Here is a 22,213-nt window from a genome sequence, read left to right on the forward strand (position 1 = left end):
GGGTCTCATTTCTAAGGTTCTAAGATAGTCGAAGGGAGATCCCTAAGGCTAGATCCTAAATCCTAAGAGAAAGACTAGACCTCACTAAAAATAAGGTCAACAGTATATACATTGTTTGTTTTATGTGAACAAAAATAATCATTGGTAAGGCATATTTTCTTGTTTAGGTAGAGAATAAATGTCCCTTACTATTTAGTAAGGCCTTGGAAAGAAATAATATATATCGAAGTCATTATACAATATGTTTGCATCATTATAATGCTAAAAACTAAATTGATGAGGTAAATACCATGTACTCAACAGTTTTCCTTAATTATGAACAAGCTTGTTAGAGATTAGAAGGTATAGATTCAATAGAAGAACATAGTCTTTTTAATTTGTGGGGTTCTTTACTTTAATTGTTTTATTTAGTAGTATATTCTTAAAGTCATAAACTCATTTATGAAACAAGCCTACGATTATTACTGGTGCCACTGTGAATGAGATGTGCTGTCCAATGTTTGATGCTTTGGCTCAGTTTGGTCATTGTCCGGGTCAGCTCAACCATCAATCACTGGTTCGGTAGTAGATGACTTTCCTAAGCATTAGATTTATTTCTATCTTAATCATTAAATTTTTTAGCAACTTTCCAATATCTTGGGATACCTTATTCATGTGAACCCTCGGATAATTTTGAATTGTGATTAGGATCGTTAAAATTGCCATCTCAAAAAATGGAAACAAAATGCTTATACACAAAATGCGAGGCATGTAATGAAATTTGATTTTATTCATATTAAGTTTTAAAATTTCTTCAATTTTGTGATTGCATATTGATTTCTTTAAATGTGGTGCTAGTTCAATCACTCTTTTCTGTGGAAGTATTCTCCCAGTACTAGCAAACAATATCAAGTGACAGTCAATGGCATTTGTAAAAATAACATTTAAGCAGAAGGGCTAAAATATACTAGATGAGTATGGAGAAACGGAGAATAGAATAAAAATGGAATCTACAATTACATGGACATAAAATGAAACTAGTTCTTAAAAAAAAATATTTGTTGTCTATTATGATATTATCATACAAAAATTCTGTGAAACTCAAAAAACATAAATTTCAATTTTCAAATTCTCTTCATCCGCTTCTTTAGAAATTAACTAAAATATATTCATCATATTAATATTTTAGGAAGTATATTACATAAATCATACCACACTTATCATTCAATAGTCATTTGCGTAGGTTACATGACACTATTCACCGTAAACATACTTTTAATAATGACAATTTCAACTTTATTGAAAATGTGAACAAGAGATCCATGAAATTCAAGTCAACTGATAACGTAATAGCTCGTTGAAATCCTAAGAGCATTTCTATATAAATTCTTAAGAAATTTATTACTAGAAAATGGGATTATATAAAATCAATGAACATATTAGGATGAAAGTTCATCAGTTAGAAATATAAAAATTCTAGTATTTACTATAGATTTAATGCATCTTTCTCGTTTTCATATCAAGAACTATCAATCAATGGATAGAATTCTTCTTTATTTCCACCTTCAAAATTCAAATGTAAAATATCACTCGCACAACTCTCAAACATTTATACTAATCTTATTTATAATGCTATTAGTGGCAATGAAATCATGTCCATTATTGATAATTTCTGTAGAGTACATGGAACAACTATGCCTGAATTTACTTTACAAATATCAGCACAATAATTTTTTGGAGCCATTTTTCATGTCAAGCAAATCAATGCAAAAGTGCTTTTATTCTTATAACTACAATAGTTACAGGATCTTCACGACTCAAGCTTCAAGATTTCTAGCTCAGGATTGAGTTGCCAGTTTATCTTATGAATTTTTTTTTATTTTAAATTTAGGAGGCGTGTGTGTGTGTGTGTGATATTTTCTTGTTTAGGTAGAGCTGTTGTTTTTGATTAAACATATAAAGGGTTGAGATATGTAGGGTGGGGCGGTGGGAGGTGGGCAGTGCTGTTGTTTTTGATTAAACATATAAAGGGTTGAGATATGTACAAAACATTATATTTTAATTTCTATCTTAATTCAATAACTTTTGGGTTGGAAATGATTCCTTTTACCCTTCTCTTAATGTAAGTGGAAATCAAGGATTTCAAGAAAAAATTATTTCCTTGTACTAGCACAAGGAATGATTCTTATCTTGGTGATATCTTATATTTATTAGTTTTATTCTCTATTTCCTATTAATTGGTCTAGGAGTAAGATTGAGTAGTGTGGAATTTTGTCGCTGCGAGGTGACCCAAGACCGCCGGCCATATGAGCACCATAACTAAAATTTGTGGAAGCATTGAAGGGAATTTGCTACTTAAAATTTATTCTTTTTTATTCATTTCATATTATGTTGTATGTCTTTCCTTCATTGTTTGTTTTGTATTTAGTAAATTGTAATAGTCTTTATTATGTTTTTCCTAGTTGTTCCCATATAATAAAGCTAAATGTTGTAATTTGAATACGATTGAATAAGAGAAAATAGTTTCTCCATCTTTTCGAATGGTATCAAAGCCAGGTTCAGCTGGACATGTTTAGTTCACTCGTAAGCATCGTTTGCAACATCTGCATCTCTGCATATTGTCATTTGTGACATTTGCGACCAGTGAAGTTTGCTTCATCTTCATCTGCATAGTCTACGAGGATTTTTTTTTGTGTCTTTTGCGAGGTCTTTTTCTTGCGTCGTCTGAGACGAAATTAGGGCATCGTCTGCTTCGTTCGACTCTTTTGTTTTCTTCTCCTCAACTATTTCGTTCAACTGCTTCAACTTCTTCCTATTCTACTAGGAAAGAAAACAAACCCTAACTTTCTCCTAGAGACGTCATAGCCTCTCCAACAGCCATCCAGTAGTTGGAAACCTCCTTGCAGCCGTCGAAATCCTTCCAGGCAACCTGAGGGCCCCCTTCTGCTCCTTATCATAGCCATTGGATTCCATTCCTACAACAAACAGCAACCAACTCCATTATCCATCCTTAAATGTGCATAGGGTTTATGACCAAGTACGGAATGAAAGCGCCTAGTACTACTCCAGTGGTTAGTTCTGAATCAAGAACCATGAATTCTGTGCTAACAGCCCCCGAACTCTCTATCTTTATCACAAACTCTAAACTCAATGGTCTCAATTTGTGTTTGTGTACATTTATGAAAAATGAAAAATAGTAACATCTCACAGGAAACGGTGGATAGGGCTGTAAACCAGCCGAGCTTGAGCGAGCTCAGGCTTGGCTCGTGTTCGGCTCGTTCAAAATAGCTTGTGTTCGAAATCGGCTCGTGAACAGTGTGTTCGTGTTCGGCTCGATTTAAATATTCGTGTTCGTGTTTGGCTCATGTTCGGCTCGAAATTAGCTCGTTAAACTAAAATTGAGAAAAATAGATGTAAAGTGTGAATTTGTTCGTGCTCGACTCGTTAGGCTTAACGAACGAGCCGAACACGAGCTGTTCACGAACAACGAGCCAAATTGACAGCCCTAACGGCGGAGTTCTTGAGCTCACCGATCCTAACCATTATACATGAAAGATCCAGGAACATAATATATTGGTTGATTATTTCTATGATCACAGAAGTTAGAAAAAAATTCTAACTTTACAGGTCAACACAATAGAATTGAGAAGCAGCTCGTGAGACTTATTCTAGTACAAAAAAATACTGCAGAATTGTTTGAGATTGAAACAAAACTACATGAGCTCCGACAAAAAGAGTTAAACTATTATTCAATACTTCAACATACTATCAAGGTACTGGTTACAATTAGATATGCATCATATATATGTAAGGAAGTGCCGACAAGATGCTATATTGTGCAAAATAATAAGGAAGTGCCGACAGGAAGTGCCGACAGGAAGCTATATTCCCTACCACTAAAAAAGCCTTTGCTGAGGTTAGAAGAGAAGAAAGCAAAAAGAAACTCATGATGGCAGGATGTGTGGGCTTATCTAGCACTGAAAGCCTAGTTTTGTAAACACAAAACTACTCCCATGATTCGAAGCCAAAAAAAAATCATCCTTCGTATGAGCATTGTAAGAAATGGAGAATAAAAGGATGATCAAATTCTTATTGGGTCTAAATAAGAACCTAGATGAACTTAGAGGGAGAATCATGGGAATAAAGTCATTCCCTACCACTAAAAAAGCCTTTGCTGAGGTTAGAAGAGAAGAAAGCAAAAAGAAACTCATGATGGCAGGATGTGTGGGCTTATCTAGCACTGAAAGCCTAGTTTTGTAAACACAAAACTACTCCCATGATTCGAAGCCAAAAAAAAATCATCCTTCGTATGAGCATTGTAAGAAACTTGATCACACAAAGAATAAGTGTTGGAAACTACATGAAAAACTATAGATTGAAAACTTGGACAATGGAGTAAGGACCAAGATAGCAAAGCCCATGCTGCAACCTCTTATGAAAGGTTGGCTGACCTTAGTCCCTTCACCAAAAAATAGTTTGGGGCGTTGAAGAAGCTTCTTATTAGCACAACTACACAACCTACCAGTTTGATGATACATCAAGGTATCATATCCTCCTATCTTGCTAACATCAGAAAATTTTGACCTTGGATAAGAATAGATTAAGAAGTTTTGATCACATGACTGGGGATATTCATGCTCTCACAATCTACCAAGGGTCCGTTTGGCGCGGCTTTATCCCCGCGGTGCGACGGGAGGCCGCCGAAGAAGATTGTTTGGCGCCGCGTTTCATCTTCGACGGCCGAGAATCTGAACGAAAAGCGGGCTGCGGGATCGACCCCGCGGCCCCGCCTTCTCTCCTTCGGCATTTTATCTCGGTGCCCTCAATTCTGCCTCTCGTTCGGCGAAGCCAGAAAGAAGAAATATCTCTGGAAATCCCTCATCACTTCGCGGCAGATCGAAGCCCTGGATCGATATCCAGTACTTCACACCTCTAATACTTGTTTCTTTTTTCTTCTGCTCTCCTTAACCTTCAGTTTTGAACTAATCGATTAGGATTTCAACCTGATTCGAATCTCACCGGGAGTCAAGATCGGTTCGTTGATTGTCTATTACAGGTTAAGGATTTGAGTGGTGATCTGAGAATGGTATCTTTCTTTGAGAAGAGAATAAATTTTGCTTCTGGAGTTTCAAAAATTTCACTGTTACAGTCATCTTGTAAACAGTTTTATCAAACAAAGGCAGAATTGTCATTTTTCCAGAAACAGCTGTTTTGCAGTTGTTTTCACACAACTGTACCAAACAGACAGTCAGCTTCCTCGAAGCTGCTTCGCCACAGTAGCTTCCTAGAGCAGCGCAGCTGCAGCTGAAAAGCTGGACAGCTACAGCTGCGCCAAACAGAGCCTAAGAGATCACCACCTCTAAATTTATTAGGCTTGTCAATGTATCTGACTCCAAGATTGTTGGGAAAGGAGAAGTAAAATCTCCAAATATATTTAGCTTTCTTTTGTGTTATACGTTCCCCAACTAGGTTGCAACCTACATTCAATTAGCTACTCATAATTTGAACTATGTTAGTCAATTTCATTCCAGCTCTTTTGAAATACGGGTGGATTCGGGGAAGGTGATTGATAGTGTTGAATTACGTTGAGGGTTATAACTGCTTAATGTGAGCTATTCTCTTAACACACAAGTGTCTTTTCCATCATAATCTTCTCATGTTCATAATTCTGTTGTACTTGAGTTTGTTGAAAGTCGAGTTCTATTATGACATTATCGTATAGGTCATCCCAATTTTCATTATGTTGCAAAGTTGTACCCCAACTATTTATTAATAAAAAGTCATAATTTTATCAATGTGAAACCTGCAAATTGACTAAGCATACTCATAATGTTTATCCTCTGTCTCAGTACAAACCCTCACATCTTTTCTTTATCATCCACAGTAATATTTGAGGACCATACAAATAGAAAACCATCAATGAATTCAGATGTTTTGCCTTCTTAATTGATGATAATACTATGGTCAATTGAATATTTCTCATGAAGGAAAAACGTCAAACTACACAAATCTTTCAGTCATTCCGTGATATGATTTTCACTCAATTCAAATAAAAAATTCAGATTCTCAAACTGATAATGCAAATGAATACTTCAACTCAATCATTGAACTCTACCTTGCAAAAAATAGTATTAGCCATATGAGTTTTTGTGTTGAGATTCTACAATAAAATGGGATAGCTGAGAGAAAGAATAGACAATCCTAAAAGATATCTAAGTTTATAACACTTCTCACAATGTCCAAAAAGTTTTTTGGGGAGATGCAATGCTCAAAGTCACCTACCTTTATATAAAATGTCAAGCAGGGACCTTGGATTCAAAGCTTCTTGTTGGTCTCATTTTCAATAAGGTCTTAGTTTCGTACTTCCAGAACTCAAAATCTAGCCTTAGGAGTTCTTATTGACCATCCTAGCGGACTAGCAATGCAGCCCACCTCCCGTAGAACTTCGAGCCACTTCTTAACTTGTTTTTTTTTCTGCAAACAGCGCATGAGTAGTCCCAAGTACTTGACCCTTAGTTGCAAGGGCTAAGGACTAACATGTAAAGGGCTCGAAAATGAGTTTCCATAGGATCAAACGACCTTACATAACCTTTTGTGACTCGAGCACTCACGGACACCATAATTTAACACATTTTTGGCCCGACCATCGACAAACTTGCCAGGACAAATTCGGATGACGAAATGGACCACACGGATGCGTCTAGGACGTCGACTTTAGCCGGAAAGAACACCCATATTGCTAGGGTTACGCACACACAAATGACACGGAAATCGATGCACATTTTATTTAGCGGGACACAGGCCCAGGCTCAATCTAGGTCCAACTCGGGCTCGATTCAGGTTAATCACCAGCTCACAAATTTCAATTTTCAAATTTCAAATTTCAAATATATCATTTAATCACACATTAATTGAATATAATTAATGATTAACTGTTTTCTAATTAAGTCTCCTCTGCCAATGAAAACGAATTAATCCCCCGCCAATTGCTTTATGTAACGGCTCCATCCAAACTTCGGCTATACAATTTGGCGCCCCTTCTTTCAGTGGCGCCTCTTCTTCCAGGCATTCGAAACCATTCCCCGCTCCAGGCTCTCTCGACCGCTCAACCTTGCATCCTTCTCCCAGACAAACTGAAAACCGCCAGGGCTCACTCGACCTCGCCACCCTTTGCATCGCTCGCCCTCGCTCAACCTATCATCCTTTCTCCCAGACAAACCGAAGACCGCCCGGGCTCACTTGACCTTGCCTCCCTCTGCACCGCAAACTCCTCTTCCCCGCTCCCAACAAAGTTCGACCCCTCACTCACTCTTCTCTCACGCTCGCCCAGAAACTCTCTCGCGCTCACCTGCATCGGCCCCCACCTTCTTCTCCAGCTCCCGTCTGCTCTCCTCTCTGCGAACCGAAACCACTGCTCCTCTCTGCAAACAGAATCTCGCTCGCCTGCTATCCCTCTCACGCGCAGAAGCCCCCCTTTCCTTTTCCCTCGTGTGACCTGGAGCCCCGTTCGCCGCCTCCTGCACCGAAGCCCTCCGCCTCCTCTCTTCCTCGCACAATCGAACTGTCGTTCGGCTCTACTCCTCTCTCCCACGGTCGAACAACCCGTTCGTCCCGCTTCTTTTGTTGAGAGGCTGCCCGATCGGCCCTGATCGGCCTTGAAGCGGGATTTGATTGCTGGCAGGTCCCCTTCGTCGGACACGCTTGAAAGGTGGTATTGATGTCCAATTTGAAATCTAGATGTTAGATATGTAACTACATAGGAGCTGAGTGGTATGCCTGGTGGTATGCTAGTAAATCTTTCGTAACTCTTTTTATATTCTACTTTGGCACCCTATGTTCTCTCATCTGCACTTTAAGAAGAATCATTTCAAAGTCATTTAATTCATTTAATATGCATTCGCAGCACTATCTCGTAACAGTTGATTCTAATTTAATCTCTACTCTATTAGGAAGTTATGTAATTATCTATAAGTTAAACGATAGTTGTAAGTTGAGAATATCATTATAGTGTGATAAGCAACTAAGCATGATTAAGAGATTGGTGACGATTGAAATCTTATGTCACTGGATCTTTCCTTGTCAAAATCATAAAGAGCCTTATGTCTATTAAATGAGCTTGCCTACTTCTATTAAATGAGCTTGCCGCCTTATGTCTATTAAATGAGCTTGCCTACCTGAATTGTTTTTTTTAGGAAGATTTACATGCATACTGTCACACCACTCTTATATCTTAACATATCTGAAATTTAAACTTTCTCTTTACACCACCCGAACCCTTAATTCTACATAAGAAGTGTTTCCATTGCTTAATGAGAAGCACATCTTTGCATCTTTAGGATTTATCGCATCTTTAGGATTTATACACTATCTTGGGACCGCACATGGGCTGATTTGTGTATGACACTCCCATCATTTGACATGATTTTTTTTAATTGTTTTAGACAAGCTTTGAGGGCTTTTTCTACCCGATATTCTTGTTGATCTTGTAAAGGATTTAATAATTTTAAGCTTAGAGGTGCTGTAGGAATCTTAGGACTGCTGTAAGTTGCTGATTATGACTTAAAATTGATGTTTAGGTGCTGTCCATTGCTGTAGACCTGCTGTTTGGAGGTGCCGATAGCTGTATGCTACTGTTTTTAAGCTTACAAGTGTTGTAGGCTGCTGTTTAGTGCTTTTTGGGCTAAGAAATTGTTGTATAACTGTTGTTTGAGGTTGTCAATCACTGTTGGAAGCTGTAGGAAGTGTCTAGGTTGCTGTTTGGAGTTGTTGATCGCTGTAGGATGCTGTAGGAAATGTCCAAGTTGCTATTTGGAAGTGTAAAATGGTTGTTTGGAGCCGTTGAGAACTTAGGATGGCTGTTTAGAGTCGTTGAGAACTTAGGATTGTTGTTTGGTGTTGTTCGGAAGCTTAGGATGGTTGTTTGGTGTTGTTCGGAAGCTTAAGATGGCTGGTTGGTGTTGTGTTTGGTGTTGTTCGGACGCTTAGGATGACTTTTTTGGTGCTGTTTGGAAGATTAAAACTGTTGTTTGGTGCAAGGAATTGTTGTTTTGAAGCTTAAACTGTTGTTTGGTGCTAGGGAGTGCTGTTTGGAAGCTTAGAGTTATTGTTTGGTGATTAAAATTGTTGTTTGGTGCTAGGATTTGTTGTTTAGAGGCTTAAAACTGTTGTTTAGTGCTAGGGAATGTTGTTTGGAAGCTTAGGGTTGTTTGGTGAGTGTTATTCGGAGCTTTAGGATCACCTGCTTGGAGTTCCTAACTGTTGTTACGATTTATTCAGTTGCTAACTGTTTTCTTCTTTTCTCTGTAATTTATTAAAATTCCCTGCAAATTATATTATGATTTATGAGCTAAACATGCAACAGAGATAGCAGCAGTAGATACGCCACGTACACAGGTACATTTTATTTTTTGTTGTTTTATCATTGCAATTTACTATTGCTCTAACACATTATACAGGTACTGATTGTGATTTCATTTTCAAAATAAAACGGTTTTCAAAAATTAAACAATATTTTCAAAACAAAGACATAAGTCACATAACATGTACTTTTGAATTTTCGGGAGTCCCTCGGAGGAGGTACGGTTACTAACGAGATATCCCGGTTTAAATGAATTTCACAATTCGTTTAAGCTAAGTAAGTTCAAATGAAAATAGTGGTACCGGAACAAGGGAACCATAGAATCCTAACCGGTGTCGCTCTAATCAACTTTAACCCATCCCCATAATGACAACAAAACCAAGACTTTGGAACACACCTGATAAAAATCTTTTGAACTTTAGACTTTAGTACTGCTACTTCGACGATGAGCTTGGAGCAACTTTGTGGGCAGCGTGGCAAGGAGTTTGAAGCGGTCTACAAGTGGAGGTGGTCGTCATCCTACAACAGCAAAACAAGTCTACAACAGCTAAACTTTCTTAGTCTAAACAACATATAGGCTCCTGCATAGTCATACTGAGCAGTATAAGTCCTAACTCGCCTTAGGTTCTGAGGTGAAAGACGTAAAACCTTTTATCTCTACGGGTTATTTGCATAATCGGATATTATGCAAATGTATGAGCTAAACATGCAACAGAGATAGCAGCAGTAGATACGCCACGTACACAGGTACATTTTATTTTTTGTTGTTTTATCATTGCAATTTACTATTGCTCTAACACATTATACAGGTACTGATTGTGATTTCATTTTCAAAATAAAACGGTTTTCAAAAATTAAACAATATTTTCAAAACAAAGACATAAGTCACATAACATGTACTTTTGAATTTTCGGGAGTCCCTCGGAGGAGGTACGGTTACTAACGAGATATCCCGGTTTAAATGAATTTCATAATTCGTTTAAGCTAAGTAAGTTCAAATGAAAATAGTGGTACCGGAACGAGGAAACCATAGAATCCTAACCGGTGTCGCTCTAATCAACTTTAACCCATCCCCATAATGACAACAAAACCAAGACTTTGGAACACATCTGATAAAAATCTTTTGAACTTTAGACTTTAGTACTGCTACTTCGACGATGAGCTTGGAGCAACTTTGTGGGCAGCGTGGCAAGGAGTTTGAAGCGGTCTACAAGTGGAGGTGGTCGTCATCCTACAACAACAAAACAAGTCTACAACAGCTAAACTTTCTTAGTCTAAACAACATATAGGCTCCTGCATAGTCATACTGAGCAGTATAAGTCCTAACTCGCCTTAGGTTCTGAGGTTGTCGTCCAGAACGACTCCTTTTATCTCTATGGGTTATTTGCATAATCGGATATTATGCAAATGTAACACCCAAATAATAAAATTGGCAGGATTAAACACAAATAAAATCGCCTTCAAAATTCAGCCACACATTATGATAGTTTGGGAAATCACTGAGGTTTCTCCTCAGGATCTGTGACATCACCTACCGTTTCCTTCCTTTGGACTCCTGAAAATAATTATTCTTATTTGAGTCACTCTCACTTGTTTTTTCACGTCCTTACCGTGAAAACCTAAACCTCGAAATCTTGAAGACTAGTACCTCTGATCATTATAGAGAGTTTTCTTAAGTGACTCTAGTCATTTGGGATGTAATTAACTATAGGGACTTGACTCTATAGTTAACCATGGAATCCTAACCGGTGTCGCTCTAATCAACTTTAACCCATCCCCATAATGACAGCAAAACCAAGACTTTGGAACACACCTGGTAAAAATTTTTTGAACCTTAGACTTTAGGACTGCTACTTCGACGATGAGCTTGGAGCAACTTCGTGGGTAGCGTGGCAAGGAGCTTGGAGCGGTCTACAAGTGGAGGTGGTCGTCATCCTACAACAGCAAAACAAGTCTACAACAGCTAAACTTTCTTAGTCTAAACAACATATAGGCTCCTGCACAGTCATACTGAGCAGTATAAGTCCTAACTCGCCTTAAGTTCCGAGGTTGTCGTCCAGAACGACGTGAACGACGTAAAACCTTTTATCTCTACGGACTATTTGCATAATCGGATATTATGCAAATGTAAGACCCCAATAATAAAATTGACAGGATTAAACACAAATAAAATCGCCTTCAAAACATTCAGCCACCAGCCACACATTGTGATAGTTTGGGAAGGCACTGAGATTTCTCCTCAGGATCTGTGACATCACCTACCGTTTCCTTCCTTTGGATTTTTTTGGACTCCTGAAAATAACTGTTCCTATTTGAGTCACTCTCACTTATTTTTTTGGACTCCTGAAAATAACTGTTCCTATTTGAGTCACTCTCACTTGTTTTTTCACATCCTTACCGTGAAAACCTAAACCTTGAAATCTTGAAGACTAGTACCTCTGATCATTATAGAGAGTTTTCTCAAGTGACTCTAGTCTTCTCAAAGTTTTCTCAAGTGACCCGTCATTTGGGATGTAATTAACTATAGGGGTTTGACTATATAGGGAACTTAGAACTCAGGTAAAATAAATCATATTTAATATCTTATTTATTATTATTTTTTTAATTTGATTTTAATCACACATAAAAGGTTCACAGACCAAAAGTATGTCACAAATCTCTTAATTTGCAGGATTGGGTTTATCGTCGAGGTCTACACTTATCTTTCAAGAGAGTGTAGTATTTGTGTTATTGAGCGCGATTATACAAACTATTGGACGAATGAGATTCATTTGGTCTCATTTTTCAAAAATTAAAATATACTATTTTCAAAACCCAAACTATATGCCTCTTATATTAAATTAAATTTCAAAATTATTTCTAAATTTTCAAAATCAACAAAAAGTTGACTGACACCCCTCTCCATGTTTTGATGGAAACATACCCTCGTGCTAGAGTCTTCTCATCCAATCTTCCTTTAAAAATATTTAGTTCTTTTTTGTTCACATTCACCCACCAAACCGCACAAAGCCTGACCCAAAATACATCAAATGTATCTTCCTTGATTATTCTTCTAACAAAAGAGGTACAAGTACGATTCTCCCCTTACTAAAAAATAATATAACTCTATGGATGTTACAATCTTTGAAAAACAATCCTACTACCTTGAATATGAAATTCAATGATAGAGTCTAGGTGAATATCAAATTTGGGACACTACTCTAAATATGAAATTCAAGGGGAGAGTCCAAGTGAAATTAGGTGAAAAACAATCCTACTACACTAAACTAGAGTCGACACAACATGTTCTACTTCCCTCTAACCATCTTGTCTTCCAACCTCCACCATTTAAGGATATCCAACCAGAGATTGACAAAAAGGAATGCATAAGAAACTTTGAGTGTACATTAAGAGAAAAAAATCCATTGAGCAGGGAGGATAAATACAAAATACAACCATAGGACTATTCACAACAAAACCTGAATTTACACATCTCTGAAGTTCCAAAGGAGATGGAACGCAATGGAGAAGACATTAGAAGTTGCACAAATTAGCCTATCTAGGACTATACTGCCTATAGAAAGTTATCATTACCTTATAAAACTTTTGTATATAATTTTGATAGTGTGCAAATACCCAAGTCTATTTATGCAACACTTCAAAGTTTAGAATGAAAAAAAATAGTTGAAGAAGAGATTGAAACAATTGATCTAAATGACACATGGACATTTACAAAACATCCTTCAAATAAAAAACCTGTTGGGTGCAAATAAGTGTTCAATATCAAGTATAAAGCAAATGGGAGCATTGAGAGGTCCAAGGCTAGATTAGTGGCCAAAAGTATTACTTAGTCTTATGAGATAGACTATCAAGAGGCATATGCACCAGTGGCCAAGCTAAACGCCATAAGAGTTCTTTTTTTTGACAGTGAATAAAGAGTGGGAACTGCATCAACTTGATATCAAAAATATCTTTTTGAATGGAGACCTTAAGAAAGAAGTGTACACAAAAATCACACCAGGTCAGAAAAATTACTCAAACAAACATCTGATTTATAGACTAACAAAGACACTTTATGGTCTCAAACAATATCCAAAGGTTTGGTTCCATAAACTTGTCAAGACTATGAAATTTAATGGGTACATCCAATGCTAAGCTGATCATACGTTGTTCATAAAACTTGCACAAGTAAGAAAACTACACTCATTGTCTATGTAGTGACATGATTCTGATAGGTGATAATGAAAAAAAGATTGATAAGATTAAGAAGATGCTTATCACTAAATTTGAAATAAAGGATCTAGAAACTATTAGATATTTTTTGGGCATAGAAGTGGGTAGGTATAAGAAGGGAATTATGATATCCAAAAGAAAGTACATCCTATAATTACTAAAAGAGACATGAATGTTGGGGTGTAAACCCATTGAGCTCCTATAGATTTCAATAAAAAGTTATATTCATGGGGAGAAAAAACACCAGTGGAAAAAAGTAGATACAAGAAATTGATCGGAAAACATAACTACATGTCACACACTAGACTATATATCACTTATTATGTTAGTATTGTGAGACAACATATAGATAGTCCAAATGAAAATTATTTAGAGATAATTTAAAAAATACTGAGATTTCTTAAGAAGACCCTTGACAGAGGGTTATTGTTTAAAAAATCAGATAATATAGAAGTAGAAGTGTACACTGATGCTAGTTAGGAAAGAGAACTCACAGATAGAAAATCCACATATGGGTATTGTTCCTATATATGGGGAATCTTGTCACATGAAGGAGCATGAAGCAAACAAAAGTCTCTAGCAATAGTGCAGAATCTTAAGTATCGAGCACTTTTTTTGGGAATTTGTGAGAGAATATGGATTGAAATGTTACTAAAATGAGTTGAAATGCTACATGACCAATCCCATAAAGTCAAATCGTCATTAGTATTGCAAAGAGCTGCATACATCATGACAGGACCAAACACATCAAGATTGATAGATATTTTATCTCTAAAAATGTTATTGGTGGCATTTTTCACTTAATCTACATTCCAACTCATCAAGTCGTTAATGTCTTCAGCGAATCCCTATCTCTGCGCAGTTTTATTAATTTGAATACCAAGTTGGATCTTTACAACATCTATGACATAGGAGAGTCTGAAATTGTCCTTGTTAGGTGGCTCAGACCGCCAGCCATATTGACCCCATAGGTTCAATTTCTGGAAGCTATTGGAGAAAATTTCCTATTTTTGTTTTATAATTTTTTATTCTTGTCTTATTATGTTGAATGACTTTTTTTATTGTTTGTTTTGTATTTGGTAAAGTTATATTAGTCTTAATTATATTTGACCTAGTTGTTCCCATATAATAAGGGGAATGATTGTGATATGAATACGATAGAATAAGAGAATATAGTTTCTTCACCTTTCTTCAATAGTAAAAATTAATACAATCAATTTTTTTCCATTTACAATGTGGGTTTCCAATCTCATATATGATTTTAGCAATTATGAATTTCTCAGTGTATTTCTCGTAAGACTCTATTCAATTATCATTTAAAGTCATTTTTTATCTATTTTCAAATTTCATCCAAAAAAATAAGTACTCGCCTAAAATAGAAGAATAAGAACTGTTTGAAGTTATATTAAGAAATAATTTATTCTTGTTAGAAGTTATGAGGATTAAATTTATTTCCTTGGATTAGAGTTATTTCATTTCTTATTTTAAGCTTCACATTATTTACTTTATCTTTAAGTAATTAATATGATTGATTAATTGAAAATATAGGTGTTAATCTTTCATTTCCTGTTATTTCCTTTTTATTGTCTATCCTATCTAGGATACATGTAAAGGTTATTTATACTATTGTTTCATATCAATAATCTAAATCCACATTATTCTGAATTTCAACATCGTATCAGAGTCAAATTTCCTACCCTAGTCGTCGGTCCTCCTTCCAAAGTCGTCGGACTCCCTTCCTGTCATCCTGTCTGCAGGAAGGAAGTCTCTTGCCTCAATTACCGCGACTAAGACTGTCGCTTGAAACGACGACTTTTGCTTCTTCTTTGGTACCCATAAACACCAAGTTCCTTCCCAAATTGCCACAAGCTTGTCTGGAGTCCATCGCCGCAAGAACCAGCTGTTGGAGTCGACCACTACAGACGACAATACCACTCTATTCAAAATCATGCTTTCACAAGAAAGTGAATCTCCCATGAAAGCATCTCCCAGGAACTTCCTGCAGGCCCATGAATCTCCCAACATATGCAGCGTGGATCCCCTACAACCTCCTTGTGAGAATACCTGGAGGAAAATTTCTCCAGCCGGCCCACCCCTTCCAACAGCAGACTAAATCTCCTTCCAGCAGTTATTTCTCTCTTGGAGATCTTTCCCATGAAGATCTTCCCAACATTTTGTTTCCCAGCAGCTCTTTCTCCCGTGGTAACCTTCCCAGTAGTTTTCTTCTCACCAGGTTTTCACCGGGCTGGTTTTTCTCCTATGGAGAACTATTGCAAGTGTTCTCCTATGGACAACTATTGCAGGTTTCTGAAGGCATCCGGCTAAATATCCCTTCGACAGGTACTATAGGAGAGTCTGAAGGCATCCGGCTAAATATCCCTTCGACAGGTGTTTCAGCCATTGGACCTTCCTCCAGCCGACCCGATCTCCCTCCAGGACCGCCGAAGCACCTTCCTGCAACCAGATCTATCCCCTGCAGGACCTCCCGCCACTGGCACTCCCTCCTGCATCCTTTCCCGTCAACGAGCTACATCTAGCAGACTATTCAGCAATCGGATCCTTCTCCTTCAGCTAGAAAAAAATTTCTCTCATTCCTGCAAGCTTCCTTAGTGGAGACAAATCTTCCTGCAATCTTTTTGATGTATCCCGACCTCCTTCCCGTCGTTGCTGGAAATTCCTGTAAGCAGCCAAAACTTCTACCGGCTGTCCCCATCTTTTGCAAGCCCTCAGGAACTCATCATGGATGAACCAACATCAGGTCTTGATGCAAGATTAGCTGCCATTGTCATGAAAACGGTGAAAAACTGTGTCAACACAGGAAGAACTGTTGTCTGTACCATCCGCCAACCAAGCATTGACATATTTGAATCCATGGATGAGTTACTTTTGCTAAAAAAAAAGGGGGCCGAGCAATTTTTTCTGAACCATTGGGAGAGAATTCTCAGAAGCTAATAGAATATTTTGAGAAAATTTCTTGAGTTTGAAAAATCGATGATGGAGCCAACCGAGCAACATGAATGCTGGAAGCAAGTTCTGTCGCCACAGAAGTAAAACTAAAAAATGATTTTGCAGAGATATACAACTCTTCTCCACAGCACAAGCGAAATGTGGAATTGGTTAGAGAGCATAGCAAAAGCCATTACCTGGCACATCTGATCTTTACTTCTCAATTGAATATACCCAATCCAGTTATGGCCAATTCAAATCTTTGCATGGAAGTGGTCAATATATTGGAGTCCGGGGTACAATCTAGCAAAGACTAGGTATGGCCTTTATCACAGCTCTAGTGCTAGGCTCAATTTATTGGAATATTGGCCAACACAGGGACGATTCAAAAGAGATTATGTTCGTCATCGAAGCAATGTTCTTTGCTATAGAATTTATGAGCTTTGTCAGTTGTTGTACATTACAACCACGTTCTATTGATTCCTCCGGAACTTTTCCTGTAGCACTCCCCTTCAGAATTTTTCTTGCAGCAGGCCCTTTTCCGAAGCTTTTTCTGCAGCAAGTCTTCCACGGGAATTCTTCCTGCAATAGACCCTCCTCCGGAGCCTTTTCCTGCATCAAGCCCTCCTTGAGAGTCTTTTTCTGTATCAGGCCCTCCTCCGGAGTTTTTTCTGCAGCAGATCCTCCACCAAAATTTTTTCTGCAGCAGGCCCTCCTTTGGGACCTTTTCCTACATCAAGCCCTCTTCCAAAACTTTTTCTTAAATCAGACTATCCTCTGGAGCCTTTTCTTGCAGCAAGGCCTACTTTCAGGGTTTTTTCTTTTTTTTTTGACAAGTCATACCCTGCAACATTTTCTGTTGGTTATGTACTTCCCTACAAACTTCCCTACAACATTATCTGTAAAAGTCTTCCGTCTACCTACAGACACTGCATAAACTACAGTCCAAGACAATTGTAGTCAACTAAATACTCTTGGGATTGATTATTAAGTATGGGATGAAGACTTCAAATTCTACCTCACAAAAAATCTTCCTCGCCCATTGTTTAATGTTTTTGAATCCAAATTGAACATGATTTTCAACGATATTTCAACTTGAGGAGAAGTGTTAGAAGTTATATTAGGAAAAAATTCATTCTTGTTAGAAGTTATGACGATTAAATTTATTTCCTTGGATTGGAGTTATTTCTTTTTTTATTTTATGTTTTATGTTATTTCCTTTATCTTCAAATAATTAATATGAATTAACTAATTAGAGATATATGAATTGACAAATTGGAGATATATTGGATGATCTTACTGGACCCTTACAGGAGGATGTACCTTGGTGTATGCTTTTTGCTGATGATATCCTTCTCATGGATAAGACGAGAAAAGTCTCAAGGAAAACTTGAATTATGGAAGTCTACCTTGGAGTCTAAAGGCCTTTGTTTCTTTGTTTGAGTAAGGCTAGGGCTTTCCTTGGCCGACGAATCCCACAGCCCGACGCCAGATCTCCCGTTAGCAATCCTTTTCCGCTTTCCGCGATCCTTTTCCGCGATCCTTAGACATCTCGACTAAGGTTGTCAATTTGGCTCTTTGTTCGTAAACAACTCGTGTTTTCGGCTCGTTCGTTAAATCTAACGAACCGAACACGAACAAATTTTTAAACTTGCGCCGGATCTTCTCCTTTGCTGTCGTCGTAACCGGATCTTCCCCCTCTCGTTCTCCTCGAAGCCGTGAGCCGAAAACGAACAAAAGTTTGTTCACTTGTATTCAGCTCTAATTGGCTCAAAAATAAATACACACACATAATAAATATTCATTAAATTAAATATTATAAATTATAATTAATTAATTTTTATACAAATAGTTTTTTTAGAAAAAAATTATTATTTAATTTTTATTTAAAAAATAATTATTATAATTATTTAAGCCTTACGAGTAACGAGCCAATTTTGAGCCAGATGAATAAGTTTTTCCAGTTGAACACGAACACACTGTTCACGAGCCAATTTCGATTGAGCCGAACACGAGCCAACATGAGCTCGCTCAGGCTCGGCTCGTTTACAACCCTAATCCCGGGCCTACTTTTCAAAGTGATGGTGATATTGATGGGGATGTTATCCGTTTACAACCCTAATCCCGGGCCTATTTTTCAAAGTGATGGTGATATTGATGGAGATGTTATTAGTATAATTCAAGTTGGTTGGTTGAAGTGGAGGAAAGTTTCGGGCCTATTGTGAGATAGAAAAGTGCTGCTTAGACTGACAGGAAAATTTTATAAGACGGTAGTGAGACCTGCAATGCTCTATGGTGGTGAGACCTGCAATGCTCTATGGCGTTGAATGTTGGCCTTTAAAAGAGAAGCATAAAACTAAGTTAAGTGTTGCCGAGATGAAAATGATTAGGTGGATGAGTGGCTTTACACTTAGAAACAAAATGCGAAATGAATATATTTGTAATAGGGTTGGTGTAGCTCCAGTGACGGACAAAATTAGAGAGAATCGTCTTAGATGGTTTGGTCACATTAAATATCGATCATTTGATGATCCGATTAGAAGAGTAGATGTCTTAGATTCTACTTATGTTAAGAAAGGCAAAGGAAGACCTAGGATGACTTGGGCATATTGTATAAAAAAATGATCTTAATTTATTATATTTAAATGAAAATATGACTCTAAATAGGACGCAATGGAGAAAAGGGATTCATGTAGCCGACTCCACTTAGTGGGATAAAGGTTTTGTTGTTGTTGTTGTTGACTATTTGAAGATATAGGTGGTATATCTTTCATTTCCTATTATTTCATTTCTATTGTTTTTCTTATTTTAGAATTCATGTAAAGATTATTTATACCCCCATTTCATATCAATAATATAATTTCACATTATTCGGAATTTCAGTATTAACTATGAATTCAATGACATGTAGTTTTGTGCAGGCAATCATAGAATCCATTATAGATTCCCTGCAAATCGATTGATCCAAAGATTCATTTGAAAGTTCTTATACCAAAAAGTTAAACATTTTACCCAAGCGACAATCCTCAATACAATGGACGTGCACATTAGGCCCCTCTCACAACAAAATAGAGGCATTTACATATTATACAACATATGGAACGCCTAAATTTTGTTTTTTACATTTAAGCCACCCATTCTTTCATTTCACAAAAAATACAACCATTTTATCTTTTAAAAAAGTGAGAAATAACTTTTCATGCAAAGGTAAGGTGGTTTTTATGTAAAAATTGAAGTTTGTGTTAGAAATGTAAATACATAGGAATTGAGTGGTGTGTATCAAAATCTTCCAACAACATATTTAGTAAAATAAAAAAAAGAATGATAAAAAACAGAAAACAAACACACAAAATCTTCCAACAAAATATTTAGTAAAATAAAAAAAAAGAATGATAAAAAACAGAAAACAAACACAAGATTTAGTTCCAATGACTAACCAGAATCTATTGTAAGTTCCAGCTCCGAACTAAATTTCAAATTTGGCTAGACTTGGAGAATAAAAGATGACTTACAATTATTACGGATACATGCACAAAAAAAGAATAAAAAAAACAGCAGCAATGATGGGGACATAAGGAAAAAAGCATGTGCAAGTGTAATTGTCCTTAAGACAGTTCATAAAAGTAAGATCTTTGTTACAATGGTATTGCTCTCCTGAGTGTGAGCTTATTTTGAGGGCTTCAAAGGTTCATCTTCATAGTGATGCTTGCTAAGATTACAGATTCTTATTGTTTGTTGTACAAATTGAAACAGAAAATTAGTAGTTCTTTTTTAGTTGGTTTTTCCTATAATGGGAACAGAAAATACTGAAACAGAAAAATCAATTTTATGTAGAAATGGTTTCTACAACTTTTTCCATTTTATTAATGCTTCAGTGAATAAAAGACATGCTTCCTCACTGAATTTACACCATCAAAGGAAACCAGCTCCAATTCTATTTTAGGGTATGCTCCAAGGATCCACATCCAAGTAGATTCACATTTAATAAAATGCAAGCCAAGCTCCTTCGTTAGCACGCAGATTTTGAAACAAGATTGATCCAAGCAAAAACTGATATGTTTTATTCCATTTATTACACTTCTTACTTTAGTAACAATGCCCTAAATTTATGCCGCAGTTCAAAAAATTACAACTTTTCTACTTCTTACTTCCCATATAGATATTTGTTACTCTCCAGCCAAAGCTACTATGTTCTGATGCATGGTACATCCTCTACAATCTAGTATCCCAAAAAAATACATATTTTTTAACTTCCAAAAAAAATTACATCCAGTTCACAAAATGCAGTAGTCCAAGCATGATACACTTTAATAAAAGAATCTACATTGTATGGCATCAATGCTTCATGAAGCCACTGCAATTTCTCAATTTTGAAAAGATTGCCGCGTCGAATTCAAATATTTTTTAATCAATAAGCTAAAAGGTTCTAAAGTTAGCTCAAAACAAAAAAGTACAACATAATGAATGATATTTCAGGTACAGATATGATTTAAATTCAAAAATAGGGAAATTTACATACATACCACACAATTCTTATGAATTTACATATTTAGCACCTAAAGTTTGAATATTACATTTTTACCACCTAGATGCTATAACCTATGTATAAAAAGATACATTTGAATTTTAAAAAGTTAGAAGCAATGTTATTTTCTTTTTTTTATGCAATGTTAAAATTTTGAGTGTTGTAAATGTTAATATCAAAGTTCAGGTGTTAAATATTTAAAATAAGAATTGTGTGGTATGTATGTAAATGCCCCAAAAAATATAAATCCAATGAAACTCCGTCATTTTCCCATCAAAGATAAAGAGAAGTTTGACACGAAGACAATGAAATGATACCCAAAGTATAAGTCGTATATTCGCCTCCAAAGGTGCCATCTTCTGCAAACTACACCAATTTCCTGCATACAAAATGATGTATAAATAATTGAGACATTTACATACATACCACCTAATTCCTACATATTTACATATCTAACATCTAAACTTTATTTTTTACATTTATAGCACCCAAACCATTCACATATCAAAAATACCATCATTTTAACTTTTAAAAAGAGAAATGCACCTTTTCATGCATGGGTAAGGTGGGTATGTATGTAAAAATTGAATTTTAGGTGTTAAATATGTAAATACATAGGAGTCGAGTAGCATGCATGTAAATATTCCTAAGCAACAAGGATAAAATCCAATAGCACCTTCCTGCAACCATATCCAATTTACAAAAGTCACACAAACAGCGAGAAAAATAAACCCGCAAATTTGAATACCTTTCCATCAACCTCTGCATAGATTGTGAACCTACATCTAAAAATAACTGGTTATCCACCAAAATGGCCTGCGAACCTACATCTAAAAATAATATAGCATAAAGATGGAAAAACCTAAAGTAGAATTTAAAAGTTTTAGAAGTTCTCTATCATCAGGGAGTAGGCTTTGTTACCCTAAATATTTCATTGCCCATAGCATCGGTTATGTGAGCAATAAATGGCCGTCTTGAACGAAGTAGCTGTAAGATTTTAATACACATAAAATTTACTTGAGAAGTAACCCAAACAGAAAGAGATTGGGGCTTCGGGGCATTTGCATGCATACCACCCAGTTCCTATGTATCTACATATCTAACACCTAAACATTACTTTTTACATTTATACCACCCAAATCATTCATATCACAACAAAAATACCACCATTTTAACTTCTAAAAAATTAAAAT

General features: G+C 36.5%; 1 protein-coding gene across 1 annotated transcript in view; it reads right to left on the reverse strand.

The window, feature by feature from the left end:
• LOC110020194 (altered inheritance rate of mitochondria protein 25) overlaps window positions 1–22,213 on the reverse strand; it is a 33,881-nt gene that overhangs the window by 10,556 nt on the left and 1,112 nt on the right. The window contains 4 exon segments of the mRNA XM_020718200.1: window positions 21,338–21,399; window positions 21,769–21,795; window positions 21,797–21,844; window positions 21,942–22,007. Of these exon segments, the coding sequence (XP_020573859.1) occupies window positions 21,338–21,399; window positions 21,769–21,795; window positions 21,797–21,844; window positions 21,942–22,007 (203 nt within the window).

The sequence above is a fragment of the Phalaenopsis equestris genome, unplaced genomic scaffold, assembly GCF_001263595.1.
Source record: "Phalaenopsis equestris unplaced genomic scaffold, ASM126359v1 Scaffold000094, whole genome shotgun sequence".
Lineage (NCBI taxonomy): Eukaryota > Viridiplantae > Streptophyta > Magnoliopsida > Asparagales > Orchidaceae > Phalaenopsis > Phalaenopsis equestris.